At 35.6% G+C, this 15,846-nt stretch overlaps 1 protein-coding gene across 2 annotated transcripts; it reads right to left on the reverse strand.

Annotated features, from left to right (window-relative positions):
• Positions 1-40: 40 nt before the first annotated feature.
• Positions 41-2,561, reverse strand: LOC149924988 (uncharacterized). Of its 2 annotated transcripts, none has more exons than XM_090159939.1 (5): positions 2,335-2,561; positions 1,487-1,719; positions 1,239-1,422; positions 1,031-1,183; positions 41-967 (listed from the first exon to the last, which is right to left on the reverse strand). In XM_090159939.1, exons 1-5 carry the CDS (start codon positions 2,396-2,398, stop codon positions 498-500), a joined length of 1,104 nt encoding a protein of 367 aa, XP_090016065.1. In that variant the 5' UTR covers positions 2,399-2,561; the 3' UTR covers positions 41-497. The 2 variants fall into 2 exon arrangements, with proteins under 2 accessions (XP_090016065.1, XP_090016066.1); XM_090159940.1 differs by having other exon boundaries at positions 2,386-2,430.
• Between the last annotated feature and the right edge of the window lie 13,285 nt (positions 2,562-15,846).

Below are 15,846 nucleotides of genomic sequence, written 5' to 3' on the forward strand. Positions count from 1 at the left end.
CGCCGAGCTCTACCTCGGAGAGGTAATTATAACAATTACAATTTATTAATATATTTATTTCAATTATAATTACCAATTATTATTTAAATTAAACATCCTAAATTTAATAGAAATATATTAATATTAAAAAATTAAAGAGATCTTCGTAGTTCCATTTCAGTATATAGAGGGCGCCAAGAAATGTTTATTAGGCGAGGTTCTATCTCACCGAACCATACCCCAAAGCTGTGTTTGTTGGTTCCCAGTTGCCTAGCTTTGAATTCTAGATAGTAAATTACGTTTTATAAAATCTACAAAGTGTATTGCGCTTATTTTGCCTATATTAAAACCACTCAAATTAATGACTTAAATCTAGATAATTAATTTGATAAAATTTTACTATTATACAGAAGATCTCTTATTAAATTCTCATTAAAATGGCTTAATATTAATCCCTTTGAATAACATAGTAAATAACTTCGATATATCTTCATTGGTTTAGTTTATACGGTAAAAATTTAATATTTTCTGTAAGCAGGTGCTGGTGGAGCTTCATCTTCGAAAGCTGGATTGTATTGTGGTCGAGGCGCGTACTGACCAGGTTGAGGCGCGTACTGACCAGTTTGAGGTGCGTACTGACCAGGTTGAGGAGCATACTGACCAGGTTGAGGAGGGTAAGGACCAGATTGGGGCGGGTAATGTCCTGGTTGAGGGGCGTACTGAGAGGGCTGTGATGAATATGGCGGTGGTGGGGGATCGTGGTAAGGTTGTTGAGGCGGCGGAGTGGGTCTTTGAGCTTGCGTGATGTTGATGATATTGATTTCGGTATTTGTGGGTGGGGGTACTATTACTGGTTCCGGCGGTGGGATGTAAACTGTCCTTTCCTCTGGTGGAGATCTCCTTCGGCGTTTGGCGTAGCAAGCAACGAGGATTATTATAAATATAATGGTTCCGATCGGAATTGACACCTTGAGCGACGTACGACTCCCTACGTTACCAGTTATTAGCCTCATCCCATAAAAATCAAATTAAATTTTATAGTATTACGCACCGCCATAGTTAATGTTATTCGTGATGGGTGTGCTGTGGCAAGTACTGGCCCTCTCATCACTGCCATCTAAGCAGTTGACTTCCTTGTTGCATTTTAAAGAGGAGTGAATGCAATAACCATCCCCACAACGAAATTGCCCGGAAGAAGTGAAAACTAAAATATATTCGAATTACTGTCTGTCATTTGTACACGGGCAGCGATCACTTACGGCATTTCTTGGACATCGTAAATACCATTTCAAACCCATCTAGAAGACGTATATCGTTTCCCAATTCTAATTGGACGATCACTTTGTTTTCGGAATTGGTATCTGTTCCTCCCGTTTTGAAGGAAGTGGTGATGTTGGACCAGCAGCCGTGATAGACTACTTCCCGCTGGTAAACATTTCGAATCTTCCATTTTGAAAGACTAATTAGCATATATACGATAACGAGTTTTATTGAAACTTCTACTTACTGTTAGCACGTCGATACACTTGTCCCATATTGACCGTCTGAGGTTGAATTTTGGCACGTTGACCAACATGAAATATTCGCTACCTACAGTGGGTGCTTGCACTGTTAAGGCGTATAGACCACTGGTAGGATTGATTACTTGGGAAGCCTGCAACCTCAAGGACGAAGTGGAAAAATATAGGCTGCCTAATCGTACTACGCCATTGATATTTGGATCATAGTCATCGAGGTAGTCTATGCGGTAAAGACAAAGTTATATTTAGGCCAGTAACGGGCTTAATTACTTATGTAATAATTTATGCAGCTCGCTGACGTGGAGTAACATCTGGTGACGTTTATCTGTCATTCCAAAGTATCCGTATTGATCCGTTAATTAAGCCTAATAGGCGCTTAAAGGCCTAGGTTTTCTTCTGCCTGTCCCCTTTTAAATTAGGCCAAAATGTTCAGCGGTTGGCCTACAACCAGGGTATTTGTGCTCCACTAAGTTAATTTAAAGGGGGACAGGCAGAAAAAAACCTAGGCCTTTAAATAAAACATCTTCAAAGAAATCGCCAATAAATAATATAACCGATAGAAAGGACCTACATATAGTGCTTGTTGAAATAATGGAAACTATTTAAAAAAAATGGAAACTCTAAATTTAAACTATACTAACTGCAAGTAGTGTAACTTTTTAACCAGGTAGCTTTTTGACACACTAAAGCTTTTGTTTACAGGTGAAAAGTTTCAATTATTTCAAACAACACTATATAAAAAGTAACTTGAAGGTCCTTTCTCTCGGAAATATTACTTATTGGCGATTTCCTTGAAGATATTTTATTGAAGCGCATATTGTTTACATTAACTCACAAATTTTGCTTCCATGACACTTAAGGATTGCCAAAATAAATAAAAATATACTTAAATTCTTCATGTTATTCTTCAATAACTACCATTAGTGTGGACCCTAACTGAAAGAACTAGGCTTATAAAGTCAGGCTAAAGCGTATATCTTTCACTCTTAACTCTCATTTTCGGAGATTACGTCACTTTGCGGGTTTGGGAGGTGTAGACGTTGGAACAACTTATCTCGCTAGGTAAATGTCAAAGTTTCGAAGCTCTTGATACTAATTATCTCTATTTAAGTTGAACGCTATCATACCAAGTAATGATAACACGCAGGGCCGCTCTTTTGAGTATGAATTTCGATAATGTTTGTATTTTAATTTTCTATCAAAATTGATTACACGGTAAGAATATAACACCACATGGTTGGAGAATCAACCATCGAAGAAATAAAAATTAAACTTGTACCTTCGCAGGCTATATAGCATTGAGTAGGGAATATTAATCTAGAGATCCAATCAAATCTGCTCCCCGCGAAACAAGTTTTTGAAAATTACGAATGTGCCGTCTCCTCTAAAATGACGAGAAAACGTTAACATATGACCCAGTGTTGGGCATTAATCAATTAAATTTTCAATCTATTAATTATTTGACTAAAACATTATTGCAATTCAATTAATTGTAACTTAGCGATTATTTGCACATTGCAATTAATTTAATTGCAATTAAAATATTTACAATTAAACCATTAATTGCACGTTGCAATTAAAATAATCGATATTTAACCATTAATTGGCCAATGCAATTAATTTGATTGAAATTAAACCATTAATCGTCCATGGAAATTAAATTAATTGTAATTAAATTTAATTGGAATTTAATCATTAATTCTACATTGCAATTAAGTTAATAGCAATTAAATTTAGTTGCAATTAAACCATTAATTCCACATTGCAATTAGTTTATTTGGATTAATACCTGTTAATTTACGTTTTGATTGTTTAAAGTATAAATTAAAACTAACAATTAAGTACCCTATGTAACTTTACGGATATCAGATGAACCCGATTTATATATATTTATGCATATGAAATTGCTATTAGATATATTGCTTCATTAATAAAATTTAGCATTACTCCTTGGTAGGAAACATTACTTTCATAATATCAAAAGTGACATATTTACGAAAAGTGTGACAATACTTGTATTTTAATATGCTAAAGGTTTAATGAATGCTCGACTCAAGATCGACCACATAAAACACTATTTATTGTCGCCTTTCTGGATCTTTTTTTAGTCTATGGTATTATATCGTACGTAGATGGCGAAAGCATCTACACAGAACGACGAAAAATACAAAAATACACTAGCTTTGACAAGTGCTACTTAGTTCCTCCGTTTCTCACTACGAGGCGTTATTTTTTGGTTTTAACTTCCTTCCCTCCCCAAGGCATACATTCCCTTCTCCCCTCCCAACTTGTATTTCGCTCGTAAATAGGTCCGAATGACACACTTTTGGTAATTATGTCAATTTTGATAATATTCATTTTTTTATTATTTTCTTTGTGTGTCGTTCATATGTCTTTAGTTTGTCGAATGTAACTATAAACTAGCAAAAGTTACAAGTCGCGACGTGTTTGTTTGTTTTGTAGGCGGTTGGCACGGCACGCGGTGGAAAGGGTACTTGCCTTTCGCTCCAGATAGGCCAGATTAATTTTAAGGATACCGCACACTCCAATTGGACAACTAGAGCAAAAGGGCGCTCAATCAAGCATCATTCTCTCCTCAATACAGTCCAAAAAGATCGCGCCTAGCAGCCCTCTTAAACAAATTAAGAAGTGTTGGTGATTCATCGCAATTTATTGAACGCTAATTGGGCAAAAATAAAGAGAGCAGTAAAATACTTCTTCATAAAGCATATAGTTACATAATTATGATAGAAGCAAACATTAGAATCCTATATTGACAGCACCTCTCTACCACGTAGCTTTTTCCCCTTCAGTTAAATCATTCTGCGTCATTTTGTCTTTAAATATCATTATAAAATCACCCTAAAAACTGAACCGGATTAACACTAATGGGGGCCCTGTGCCAAGTATAATTTGGGGCCCTTATTTTTCGACTTTTATGTCTAAACGCAAAACACCAAAAGAATAGGTACATTAGCTCTGAAAACGTTGTAGGGTCACGTCACATGGTTACTTTCCATCGATCTTACAAAGTCCGTAGCGCGCGCATTTTTTTATTAACGTGGCTCGCGCAAAATCTAAAACATTAGGAATTAGTCCACGCGACACCTCCGAGGCTCTGAATAAGCCCCAACCTCAGAAGCCACTAAGTTAGCCCCAACCTCGGAGGTCTCCTTAGATAGCCCCAACTTCGGGGGCCCTGTACCATAGCCACCTTGACACATACCTTAATACGGCCCTACCTCCGCCCAATTTTTTTCCGCAACAAAGTTCCTAAAGTAGCCTAATTTGGCGGGAAATCGCCCATCTGGCAACTCTGTTTGACTGCCACTTACTACGCTACGCATGTTCCATCGCACTACACATTGGTTCGGACGCCACTCTCCAGTCCGCGCCCTTTACAATAATCTGTTTTAATTGTTAGTGTTTAATCAAATGTATTAAAAGATTGAAAATTGATTAGTTGTTACTTGTGAAAAGTCACGATTAATAATTGGTTGGTTTTTAATTGTGACTACAGTATATAACAATTAATTAATTGTTAATCGTGAGTTTTCACAATCACAATTACTTAATTGTTAATTTTTATAGTCGTGATTAACAATTTATTAAATGTTAATTGTTAATTGTGAAAAGTCACGATTAACAATTGATTAGTTTTTAATTGCGACTACAGTATATAACAATTAATAAATTTTTAATCGTGAGTTTTCACAATTACAATTAATTAATTGTTAAGTTTTAGTTGCCCCAGCAATTAAAATTTGCCCAACACTGATATGACCCATGGCGCCATCCATTATTTAGAAAAAAATATATTTTTGCCGGAAAACGCGTCTTATTTGAACGAACCATTGAGAGATAGACGGCGCCACGGGTAGATTGATAAAGTTTTCTCGTCATTTGGGAGCAGTATTCTTATTTTTTAAAAACATGTTTCGCGAAATACTGAAATCCGACGTTTTGATTGAACCTCTAGATTAATATTCCCAACTCAATGCTATAAAGCAAGTGTTGGTTCGTAGTAGTTTGCCCAAAGAGTATCTAGGTAATAGAGATAAAACAACCGGGAGAGGTCCGCAACGAAACGTTCACCACCGAGGGGGTTGACAATGGGGAAAAACCTCTGGAAACCGAGCTTCAAAATAGCTACCGCAGCGCCATTTCGGGATTCTTGTCCTGCTTTTCGTTTTGAAACTTTTGGTAGATTTCACTTTGCCATATTTATGATCTAAATTCATTTTCAAATTGAAAAGGTACTCTAAGAAAAGACCAAGCGCTATCAAAGAATTCTCTTTGGCGCTATTGTTGCAATTAAATTTGTGCCTTTTCGATTACGAAGAATCCCGAAATGGCGCTGCGGTAGCTATTTTGATTTTGGAAGCTCGGTTTCCAGAGGTTTTTCCCCATTGTCAACCCCCTCGGTGGTGAACGTTTCGTTACGGACCTCTCCCGGTTGTTTTATCTCTATTACCTCCATACTCTTTGGTTTGCCCATGGTCGGCTCGACGTGAAGTAGCTCTTTTTTTCAACAGATGTCGCTATCGTCGTAATAAAAACAAGATATTTAATCTACATTAAGTCACGGCAAAATTAAAGGGCTCAAACTCCTTCGACAACATACGAAGTTGCAAAAAGGTTTCACCTTGTTAGGCAAGAGTTTCGACTTAGATGAAGAATTATTCAGTGATTTACAGGAGTTTTCTTGCCGATTGTACGCACCAAGAAGCAACGTAATCTCGGTAAACGAGCTACGGCCAAAAAAGGAACCGTGGAATCAGGCCAGCTACCTCCTTGTGCAGATGCTCTCCACCTCCACGCACTCAGAGCAAATTATCAAGCGGGGATATGGAGACGCTCTCTAATCGCATGTCGGAAAATACCTCGACCCCAAGGACATGGATGGGAAACAGAAAAAGATGGTCTATTGGACATCAAATGGATGTTAGGGCCCCCCGCACCTCAAGCTATACTATAATTTATTGCTTGTAACTGCGTGTAAAAATTCTAAATGTCAATGCGTATCAAATGGCTTAATATATACATACGCCTGCAAACTACAGGACTGTTCAAATATGGCCGCTCCAGTGGAAACAGTACAAATGGACCTGAATGACGCAGATAGCAAAGGCGAAATATAAATAATTAATATTAAGTTTTGCGCAAATTTTGGTTTATAAATATTTTTAGCTTAAATTAGTTTTTTCATTTATAATTAATCATTATGGAGCTTATTATTATTATGTTATGGTAAAAGTTAATATTGGCCTAAAGTTTTTGTACTAATTCAAATAGTCTAGCGACTGAACATTCCTACTTCAAAATCCTATTTAAAAAAATTAACTTCTTATCGAAATATAATATCTTAGGAACCAGCGGCCAAAGAAAGCTAATATGCCAGTATGGTTAGATAAATCGATTTACTTAACTTGGTTTCTAAAAAAGATTCTTTGAAAGTATTTGATTACTTTTATGTGGGTCTTAACCAACTTGTTTTAATTAAAAATCACATGATATTTATTATATATCCGGTTCTATTGGTTTGAGTTCTATGAATAATACGTTGAGCCTGAAATAGTGTCTGGCTCATGGACTATTATTCTTGGTTTTAGTTTTAGTAAGTCGCTACACGACGTATTTCCAATGAGGTAGAATAAATAGAGATCCAAATCCGCCTTCCAGGACCTACCGTTATTTGACAAATACTATTTGTTGAGTAGTTGGAGAGTTAGGCCTAGTAAATGAACTTAATCAAATCGTGTTGGCGCCATCTATCGTGTTATTGGAAAACTAAACCTTAATATATGTTGCAAAAGTGTCTGCTTATAGAAACAGATGGCGCCAACACGATTGGATAAAGTTGAAACTTAAGCCTAATTCTCCTACTCAAATAAAACGTGTCCCACGAATCCCAGATTTGTTTGGATCTCTATTTATTCTACCTCATTGCGTATTTCATCCCGCACAATTTTTTTGCTTATTTACACAGTCTAGAACTCGGTGTACTTTCGTACGTACTAAAGAAGGGGAACGGTTACGTAACGTTCTGCTGGCCTTTATTCCCATTGGAATTATAGCTTCCCAAGCGCCATCTTGATTGTGAAAAAAAGTACTAATTATTGTTATTATTTTAAATGTAAGTATAATTTAATTATAACTAAATCAAAAATTACTGTTTTGAAATACTATTTTTTACTTTAAAAATTATATTTTAACTATCAATAATTTAACTTAGAATGCAGGTGGCGCTACTAACAGGGCCATACTCCTGAAACGCGTTATCTTTTATTATTAATCGAAGCTGGCCGCTCGAAGCAGTGCAAAAAATATTTACCACTAAATATTTGAAAATAATTAGACTTGGTTGCGAAACGGCCATTCTTCAAAACTTGGCCAACAAAAGCGTTTGCTGGCTAACAGTGGCGTAGGAACGGGGGGGGGGTACAGGGGTACAATGTACCCCCCTTAAAATTGGAAAGGGGCGCTAAATTGGTGTGAGAAGGGCGCCAAATTGTTTTAAGAGGGGCCTCAAAAAGCCTGTCGATGAGGGGGGCGCCAAATTTAGCATCACAGCTGTACACCCCTTAATCAAAAACGTTCCTACGCGCCTGCTGGCTAACAATAACACGGAGCAACCCGGTTTGCGACAAATAATGTTTTGCTTAAATGTTGACTTGTGTGAATAAGCCTCAAAACTTTTACAAATTGTCCAAATTAAATGCAATAAAGCGCGGAATGATCATTATTAATTAAATAAAAAAACCTATAATCGTACAAAGCCCGAATTGAAATTTATAATCAACACTTAATAGTGTATAGCTAAATTCTTAGATTATTACCTGAAATCGAAACGTTTTAAGAAATAACATTTCATGATATATTATAGAATTGGAGCATTAGATTGACTACCCTAATTAAACGTTTAGTTTTTGATGGTAAGTCAATAAAGTGATTAAACTCCTTGCCGCTTCTAGAAAAAATGCACTATTTTTCACGAGATAATAATACATCTCACGCTTTTAGGCACGGTCGATACTCGATAGTCTCCGGCATATCGATTTGACATTTGAATACGCAAATACAACTTTTATTTTTCTAAAAGAGTATATTATAAAATTACTAAATTAATAATTTCACTTATTAATATTATAATTTCATAATTTACTTATAATCATAATTTTGTAATAGATTAAAAATCAGCATTTAATAATTTACTTAAACATAATATTGTAATACTCTGAAATACACAAATTTATCTAACATACAGGGTGTTACGGATGTCATAAATTTTAGGGCGTGTTCTGTGGGTCCTATTGCTTCAAAAATGCCCCATGAACATGGGTCCTCAAAAGCTTTGTTACAGAGTTTTATGCCCACAAAACCTGGGCCCGGAAACCATGAAATAGCCAATAATGTGAAGCTCGGTATCTGCCTTGAGCCCGATTGTTGCCATTTATTTTTCATTTATATTTTAACGGTGAACGATAAACACAGTAGCAAATGAAAAAAGTTCATTATCGACACTGTTAAACATGCTTTAAAAAATTTGGAAATAAGCAACTTGTACGAGGAGAGCGCACAAGAATACGATTGTTAAGGAAACTGTTGAAGACACGGAATGGTACTGAAACAGTTTGATTTGCGTAAAGTCAGACAATTTAGCCTAGGCGGAAGAAGAAAAATTACATTAACAATACCACACCGACCGTTTTTGCCTAAGCTGTACTTAATAAGACCTAACACTAGTTATGTAGCCGTTATCTAACTTTATATCCTCTGAACGCATTAGGTCAGGGCAGGAATACATAGTTATACTGGGAATGCTTATCGTGACAGACTTGTGTCTCGATGTGGCTGACGGTTTTTGGACGTCACTATGTTAACTTAAAGGCATAGGTTTTCTTCGGCCTGTCCCCCTTTAAATTAGGCCAACATGTTCAGCGGTTGGCCTACCTCCAGGGTTAATTTAAAGGGGGACAGGCAGAAAAAACCTAGTTCTTTAACAAACAACAACGTGAGAGGGGAGCGCGCGCAAAGGGGATTTTTTTATCGTAATTGGGGGAAAAGTGATTTTTAAAGAACCAAATAAAGCGCTGTATCGACAATTCATTATTTTGTATCCAAATTTAAGATCAGTACGGCGCATTTTACTAATTCTAAGTACGTGGATATGCACCTAATAGGGCTGTGCTAGTAGTGGTTTTGAGTTAGTCGAGTCGAGTATCGAGTTTCAACAATCATTAGTCGAGTATTCTGTTGGACGAGTCGGGTTGTCGAGTACTTGATTAAAGAAAACATTTTTCGTATTCGAGTACGAGTAATTAATAAAATCTCTCGAGTATTTGAGCAAGAGTCGGGTACTTGAGTTATTAAAAAAAACCATTTGAGTACCTGATTTAGAGTCGAGTACTCGAGTGATATCAAGAGGCAGTTTCAGCGGTATTCTTAATTCTAACTTTTAATGATTTAAAATTTAATTTTTCTGCTGAAAAGAAAATTATTAGTCAGTGAAATACCTCAAGTTAAAATGAACCACATATTTATTAACGTTTTGACATACTAGCTTGGCTGTTACTAGTCTTCTAGCCTTAAAAGTAAATGCATCATAAAAATCAAAATTTTTATTTAACATTAGGAGCTTCAAATGAAGACTACTAGACTAGACTACTGACTAGACATTGTGATTTTACATATGATTTTATTAAAAACATGCGAACTTATAATTAATATTTATATACTAAACAAATTCTGATATGATTTTAATATCCTTTCGAGTCTAGTCACTCTAGGCCTAAGGTGGTGCCTTGGGTAATAGCCTAGCTGAAACAAAAGTTCAGTTATCACATTTTGATAGAAACTTTTGTGCCACTGCACTTATTCTTTTAAAATTATTACAGTTTTGGGCCCACCATTCCAAGGCAGCACTATTTTCATTTTCTAGAAGGGGAGCTCTAAAGAAAGCATCAATCTGATCAGTCTTTCTCAATTTCAGTTAGATTACATTTCATTTTTTTTTGGTTTTAGTCTGGTAGCTCCTAAATAATACTGATCTAGGTTGATATCAATTTTTTGGTTACTCAAAACATCTTTGTTTGTTCCTTTTTCAAATTCAGAAGTAGTATCATTATCAGGGTGGTTTGATGATGCTTCAAAATTGCTACTTTCTCTTAAGTGTCTCAATCTCAACTCATTTCGTAAAAGTGTTTTAGCCTTAATTACATCATGTTTTTCTAATAAAACAGTTTTAAATCTGGGGTCAATAAACAGCCAATATATAGTCTGCGAATCGAGATTTGATATTATTTAGAAATTTTTTTGAGTAATTTTGTTCTAATGAAAAATGGGGGTTCTTATCAATTGTACGTTCTAACTCGTTTTCAATATCATTTAAAACTGGATAAGCAAGAAAAAGAGTCGGGTATTTTTTCCCACTAAGTAATTTTGTAGCCTCCTCAAGTGGTCTAAGTATTAAAACCAGGGTACACAATATTTTCCACTCACTAGATGTTAGACAATCAATGTTTTCATTTTCTGCTTAAGCAGCAATAACAGCTTTTTTTGTTCGATTATCCGTTCAATCATATAAAAAACGCTATTCCACCTGGTTTCAACATCGTGTATTAATTTGTGTTGAGGTATTTTAAATTCTATTTGTTTTTCCCTTAGGATATTATAAGACTTTGTACTTCCCTTAAAATTCCCTACATTTTTTTTAATTTTTGTTGATGATTCTAAATTTTGGATATCTTTTAAACGGTCATTAACAAGGAGCTGTAAAGAATGACCCTAGCATGAGACTGAAATATACCCACTATCCTCAATTGCTCTCTTAATGGCTCTGTCGTTATCACTAACCATATGAATTGGGATTGTTGAAATGTTAAAAGAATCTACAAGGCTTTGGAGCTCATTACAAATATTTATGGCTTTCTTTTAAGTTCGAACATGCTAAAGTATGATGTTTGCTCTTAAAAATTTAGTAACTTAGTGACATGTTAAACTGATATAATCGTAGATGTTTAATTTGGCCATGGTTAGAATACTGATTAATTGGAAAAATATATACGACGACGGATACTTCATGGCGTGTTTAAAATAAATTAAGAATAATTGTTTTATAAAAACATATTTTCTTTTATTTACATTGCGAGCTTTCGGGTACGAGACCCCTTGTCAAGCGTCATCACTCAGACGATTATACGGCTAGAGTGGTTATATTTTTAACATATCAAATTATGATTCTCTAACTTGTTTATCTTTGTTATTTTTTATATTTGTTATTTTTTATATAATTATTGTTTATCTTTAAACTGATATAGCTATCTGTTGATCTGGATGTCCAAAAATCAGTAGTTAGAAATATAGCCTGCATATCACCTAAATCGTTGGCGATATCTGTCCTTAAATCTGTCAATAGTTCATCATGAATTTTTGGAATTACATTTCTAGAAAATATTGTTCTACTTGGTACTTCGTATCTAGGCTCTGCACATTGTAGCAGATCTCTGAAACGCTGATCATTGACTATGCTATATGGTATAATCGAGGGCTTACAAGTCGCCAGTTGACTTAGCCCTCTACCGACTGTTTGTACGTTTTTTGTTTTTGTCACTTATAAACTTGAAAAAATCTATTGCAATCATTAGCCCAATTTTTTTGGTTAACTCAACAGCTTTGGGGTGATTAGTGGGGTATTTTTTCTTTAAATTAATGTGTAATTTGTACACCACTTTCACAAATGTTGAGAAATTAAATTTAAAAATTAACTCTGGTATTATTGACTTGCCAGTAAGGTTGTTTTGGTCGTTCTTCTCTTCAGGAATTTTTATATCGTGGGTTGGTTGCGCATAGCAGTTGTATTTCCATGAGATCGTTTTAAGCTTTACTGCAATAATTGCAAGTTTTCAGAAAATGTAACTTCTATGTTTTCATAATGATCCCATATTTTGGAAATACGAGCACCCTTCCTTCCTCCTGATGCCGATGGACTGGCATCGTTGAAGTGACTTTGATTTAGGGTTCTTTTCTTCAAAGGTTTGTTTTCAACCATCTCTTCACGGTCGCTCTTGCTAGACTAGCTTAGGTCATCATAATTTGTGGGAGATGCCATTATAATTGATTTTTATGTTAACAATGCTTTGTCCTTCCATAAATTTATAAAATTATATTAATATTAAATAATCAATATATTTGAAACATAAGGTTTAAAATTTCGATTTGGTATACTTACATTTTCAATGTCGGCATACTGATGTCACTATTCTAGGCTTAACTAACTTTATAAAGTAAACTGTTAAGGCTTAACATTTATTCACTAAATATTGGCCACATTTGTTCACAAAATATTGGCCTCATTTGTTCACAAAATATTGGCCTCATTTGTTCACAATGAGGCAAGTAATGCGAATATTGTGCACATTTGTTCACAATGAGGCAAGTAATGCGAATATTGTGCATATTTGTTCACAATGAGGAAAGTAATGCGAATATTGTGCACATTTGTTCACAATGAGGAAAGTAATGTGAATATTGTGCACATTTGTTCACAATGAGGCAAGTAATGCGAATATTGTGCACATTTGTTTACAATGAGGAAAGTAATGCGAATATTGTGCACATTTGTTTACAATGAGGAAAGTAATGCGAATATTGCGCTCATTTGTTCACAATGGGGAAAGTAATGCGAATATTGTGCACATTTGTTCACAATGAGGCAAGTAATGCGAATATTGTGCACATTTGTTTACAATGAGGAAAGTAATGCGAATATTGCGCTCATTTGTTCACAATGGGGAAAGTAATGCGAATATTGTGCACATTTGTTCACAATGAGGCAAGTAATGCGAATATTGTGCACATTTGTTTACAATGAGGAAAGTAATGCGAATATTGTGCACATTTGTTCACAATGAGGAAAGTAATGCGAATATTGTGCACATTTGTTAACAATGAGGCAAGTAATGCGAATATTGTGCACATTTGTTTACAATGAGGAAAGTAATGCGAATATTGCGCTCATTTGTTAACAATGGGGAAAGTAATGCGAATATTGGGCACATTTGTTTACAATGAGGAAAGTAATGCGAATATTGCGCTCATTTGTTCACAATGGGGAAAGTAATGCGAATATTGTGCACATTTGTTCACAATGAGGCAAGTAATGCGAATATTGTGCATATTTGTTCACAATGAGGAAAGTAATGCGAATATTGTGCACATTTGTTCACAATGAGGAAAGTAATGCGAATATTGTGCACATTTGTTTACAATGAGGAAAGTAACGCAATTATGTATGATCTTGCAACCTGTAGTCCGCGGGTCATATATTGCTTCGCGGGCCACCTACCATTGTTATTTATTTTCCGGACGCTCACGCTCTTTCAACTCCCGGACATTGAAGGTCCAAAGGTTGGTTTCCGCTCCGTCTCCCTCTCCGTTCGCGAAGTATCAAAGTTCTCGGTTTTCTGTTGTGGACCTGCCTCATGCTTTAATTTTAGCATAATTAGATGGTTATTACTTTATTTTGAAACTACAATAGTGCCTTAAATTTTATATTTTGCCCGACTCGCAAACCGTAAACCCGCTTCTGTGAGAGCGAATTTCCTGACTCACTTAAAATTTACCTACTGAATAACTCTACCTAACGATGTAAAATGTACATTTTACACTTCATGGGGATATATACATATATAATACCAAAATGTTTACGTTGTAATAGATCTAACAAGTTAGTTTATGATGTTTTTAGTCCCGCACAAATCTGCAACGTCATATAGACAAAAAAATTTTGGGGAAGTCCGTCTACCTTTACGTTTTTATGAACTTATTTATGTCAATTTATTCTATAATAAATTTACGTTAATAAGTTTGGAAAGTCAATTTTTTCTGTAAGATTTTTATTATTTAGAGAATAAATTAAAATTAATTGATTCAATTTAAAATACGGCTGTGGCCAGGAATCGAACCAGAATCATATTCTTAGCAGGCAGACATTTCACCGCTAAGCTATTGACTTCGATACCCTAAAGTCGAAAATAAACAATATCATAGACAAATCATGGAGGAATAACAGGATAAGTTTAAATTGGCCGCGCTACGACAGCCAGGTGACGCTAGCATCTCCTTTCAAAATAAACTCGAATAGCCCAAAGGCCGAGTCGGCCCTGCTGTTATTTCTCCATGGACTAACTTTTCCGAGGAGACGTATATTTTGGCTTGCCAATTTGTTTATTCAGAAATGAAAAATGAAGTACAAACTTTATTATTTATGCCTATGACAAACGAGGTCTTCACACTTTATTTTACAATGGGAATCGTTAAAAGAGGTAGCAAGTGAAAAGGTATACAACATTATTACAACACATTTCTGGAATTAGCATTACAGTTAAAAGATTTTGGTACTACGAAAAATATCACAGATATCTGATATCACTGGAATTTCCGCGTACTGTATTACTTTCTTGATACCAAAAGTCAAACTTTAGGCCAGAGATTCCAACAGTAGAATGGTTTCGCCCTTTTGGGGCTCATCAGTACTGTGTAGGAACTAAAGCTATCCTCGGAAATCTGCCGATATCAGTAAAACCAGATGGTAAAACTAATAAACATTCCGAGAGAGGGCACTCTGAATGCTTATTTCTTTATTCCATTGATGTTGTCTACCCTTAACCTAAGAATGAGTAAACCTTGGACGAATGTGTTGACTACTATCGCACGCAAAAATTAGTTGCTTCACAGACTGCACCAAAGCAGAGGTACAACTAGTCGTAGACCAATATTAAATAGCCTTTCATTGGTGGGGATTCTATCAGAGGTGAGTCCGGTAATGAGGGATTCCTTCGAACGGGGAAGCCTCAGTACTACGTGCTTTCAAGTAAGCTTTTGTGTTTGGAAGAAATTCCGTTACTAAGGGAGCACAAGTGACTAGATTTACATTAGCTTAGTTGTCACTTGTTAGCAACGACATTTCACTGCGCACCCACATGGGCTGGGCACCATGAACGGGACATATTTCTTGAATAATTGGCACAGAAAGAAAGAAGGCTGGAAGCACTGCAAGCTCAGATTTAGAATCATGGAAGATTTAAAGAGCAGCCATTCTTGAATAATTGGCACAGAAAGACCGAAATAATGAAACTTGTGGATATGAGCTGAAGGCTGGAAGCACTGCAAGCTCAGATTTAGAATCATGGTAGATTTAAAGAGCAGCCATTCTTGAATAATTGGCACAGAAAGACCGAAATAATGAAACTTGTGGATCTGAGCTGAAGGCTGGAAGCACTGCAAGCTCAAATTTAGAATCATGGAAGATTTAAAGAGCAGCCATTCTTGAATAATTGGCACAGAA

The sequence above is a fragment of the Leiobunum rupestre genome, chromosome 10 (genome assembly GCF_980474605.1).
Source record: "Leiobunum rupestre chromosome 10, qqLeiRupe1.1.hap1, whole genome shotgun sequence".
Taxonomy (NCBI): Eukaryota; Metazoa; Arthropoda; class Arachnida; order Opiliones; family Sclerosomatidae; genus Leiobunum; species Leiobunum rupestre.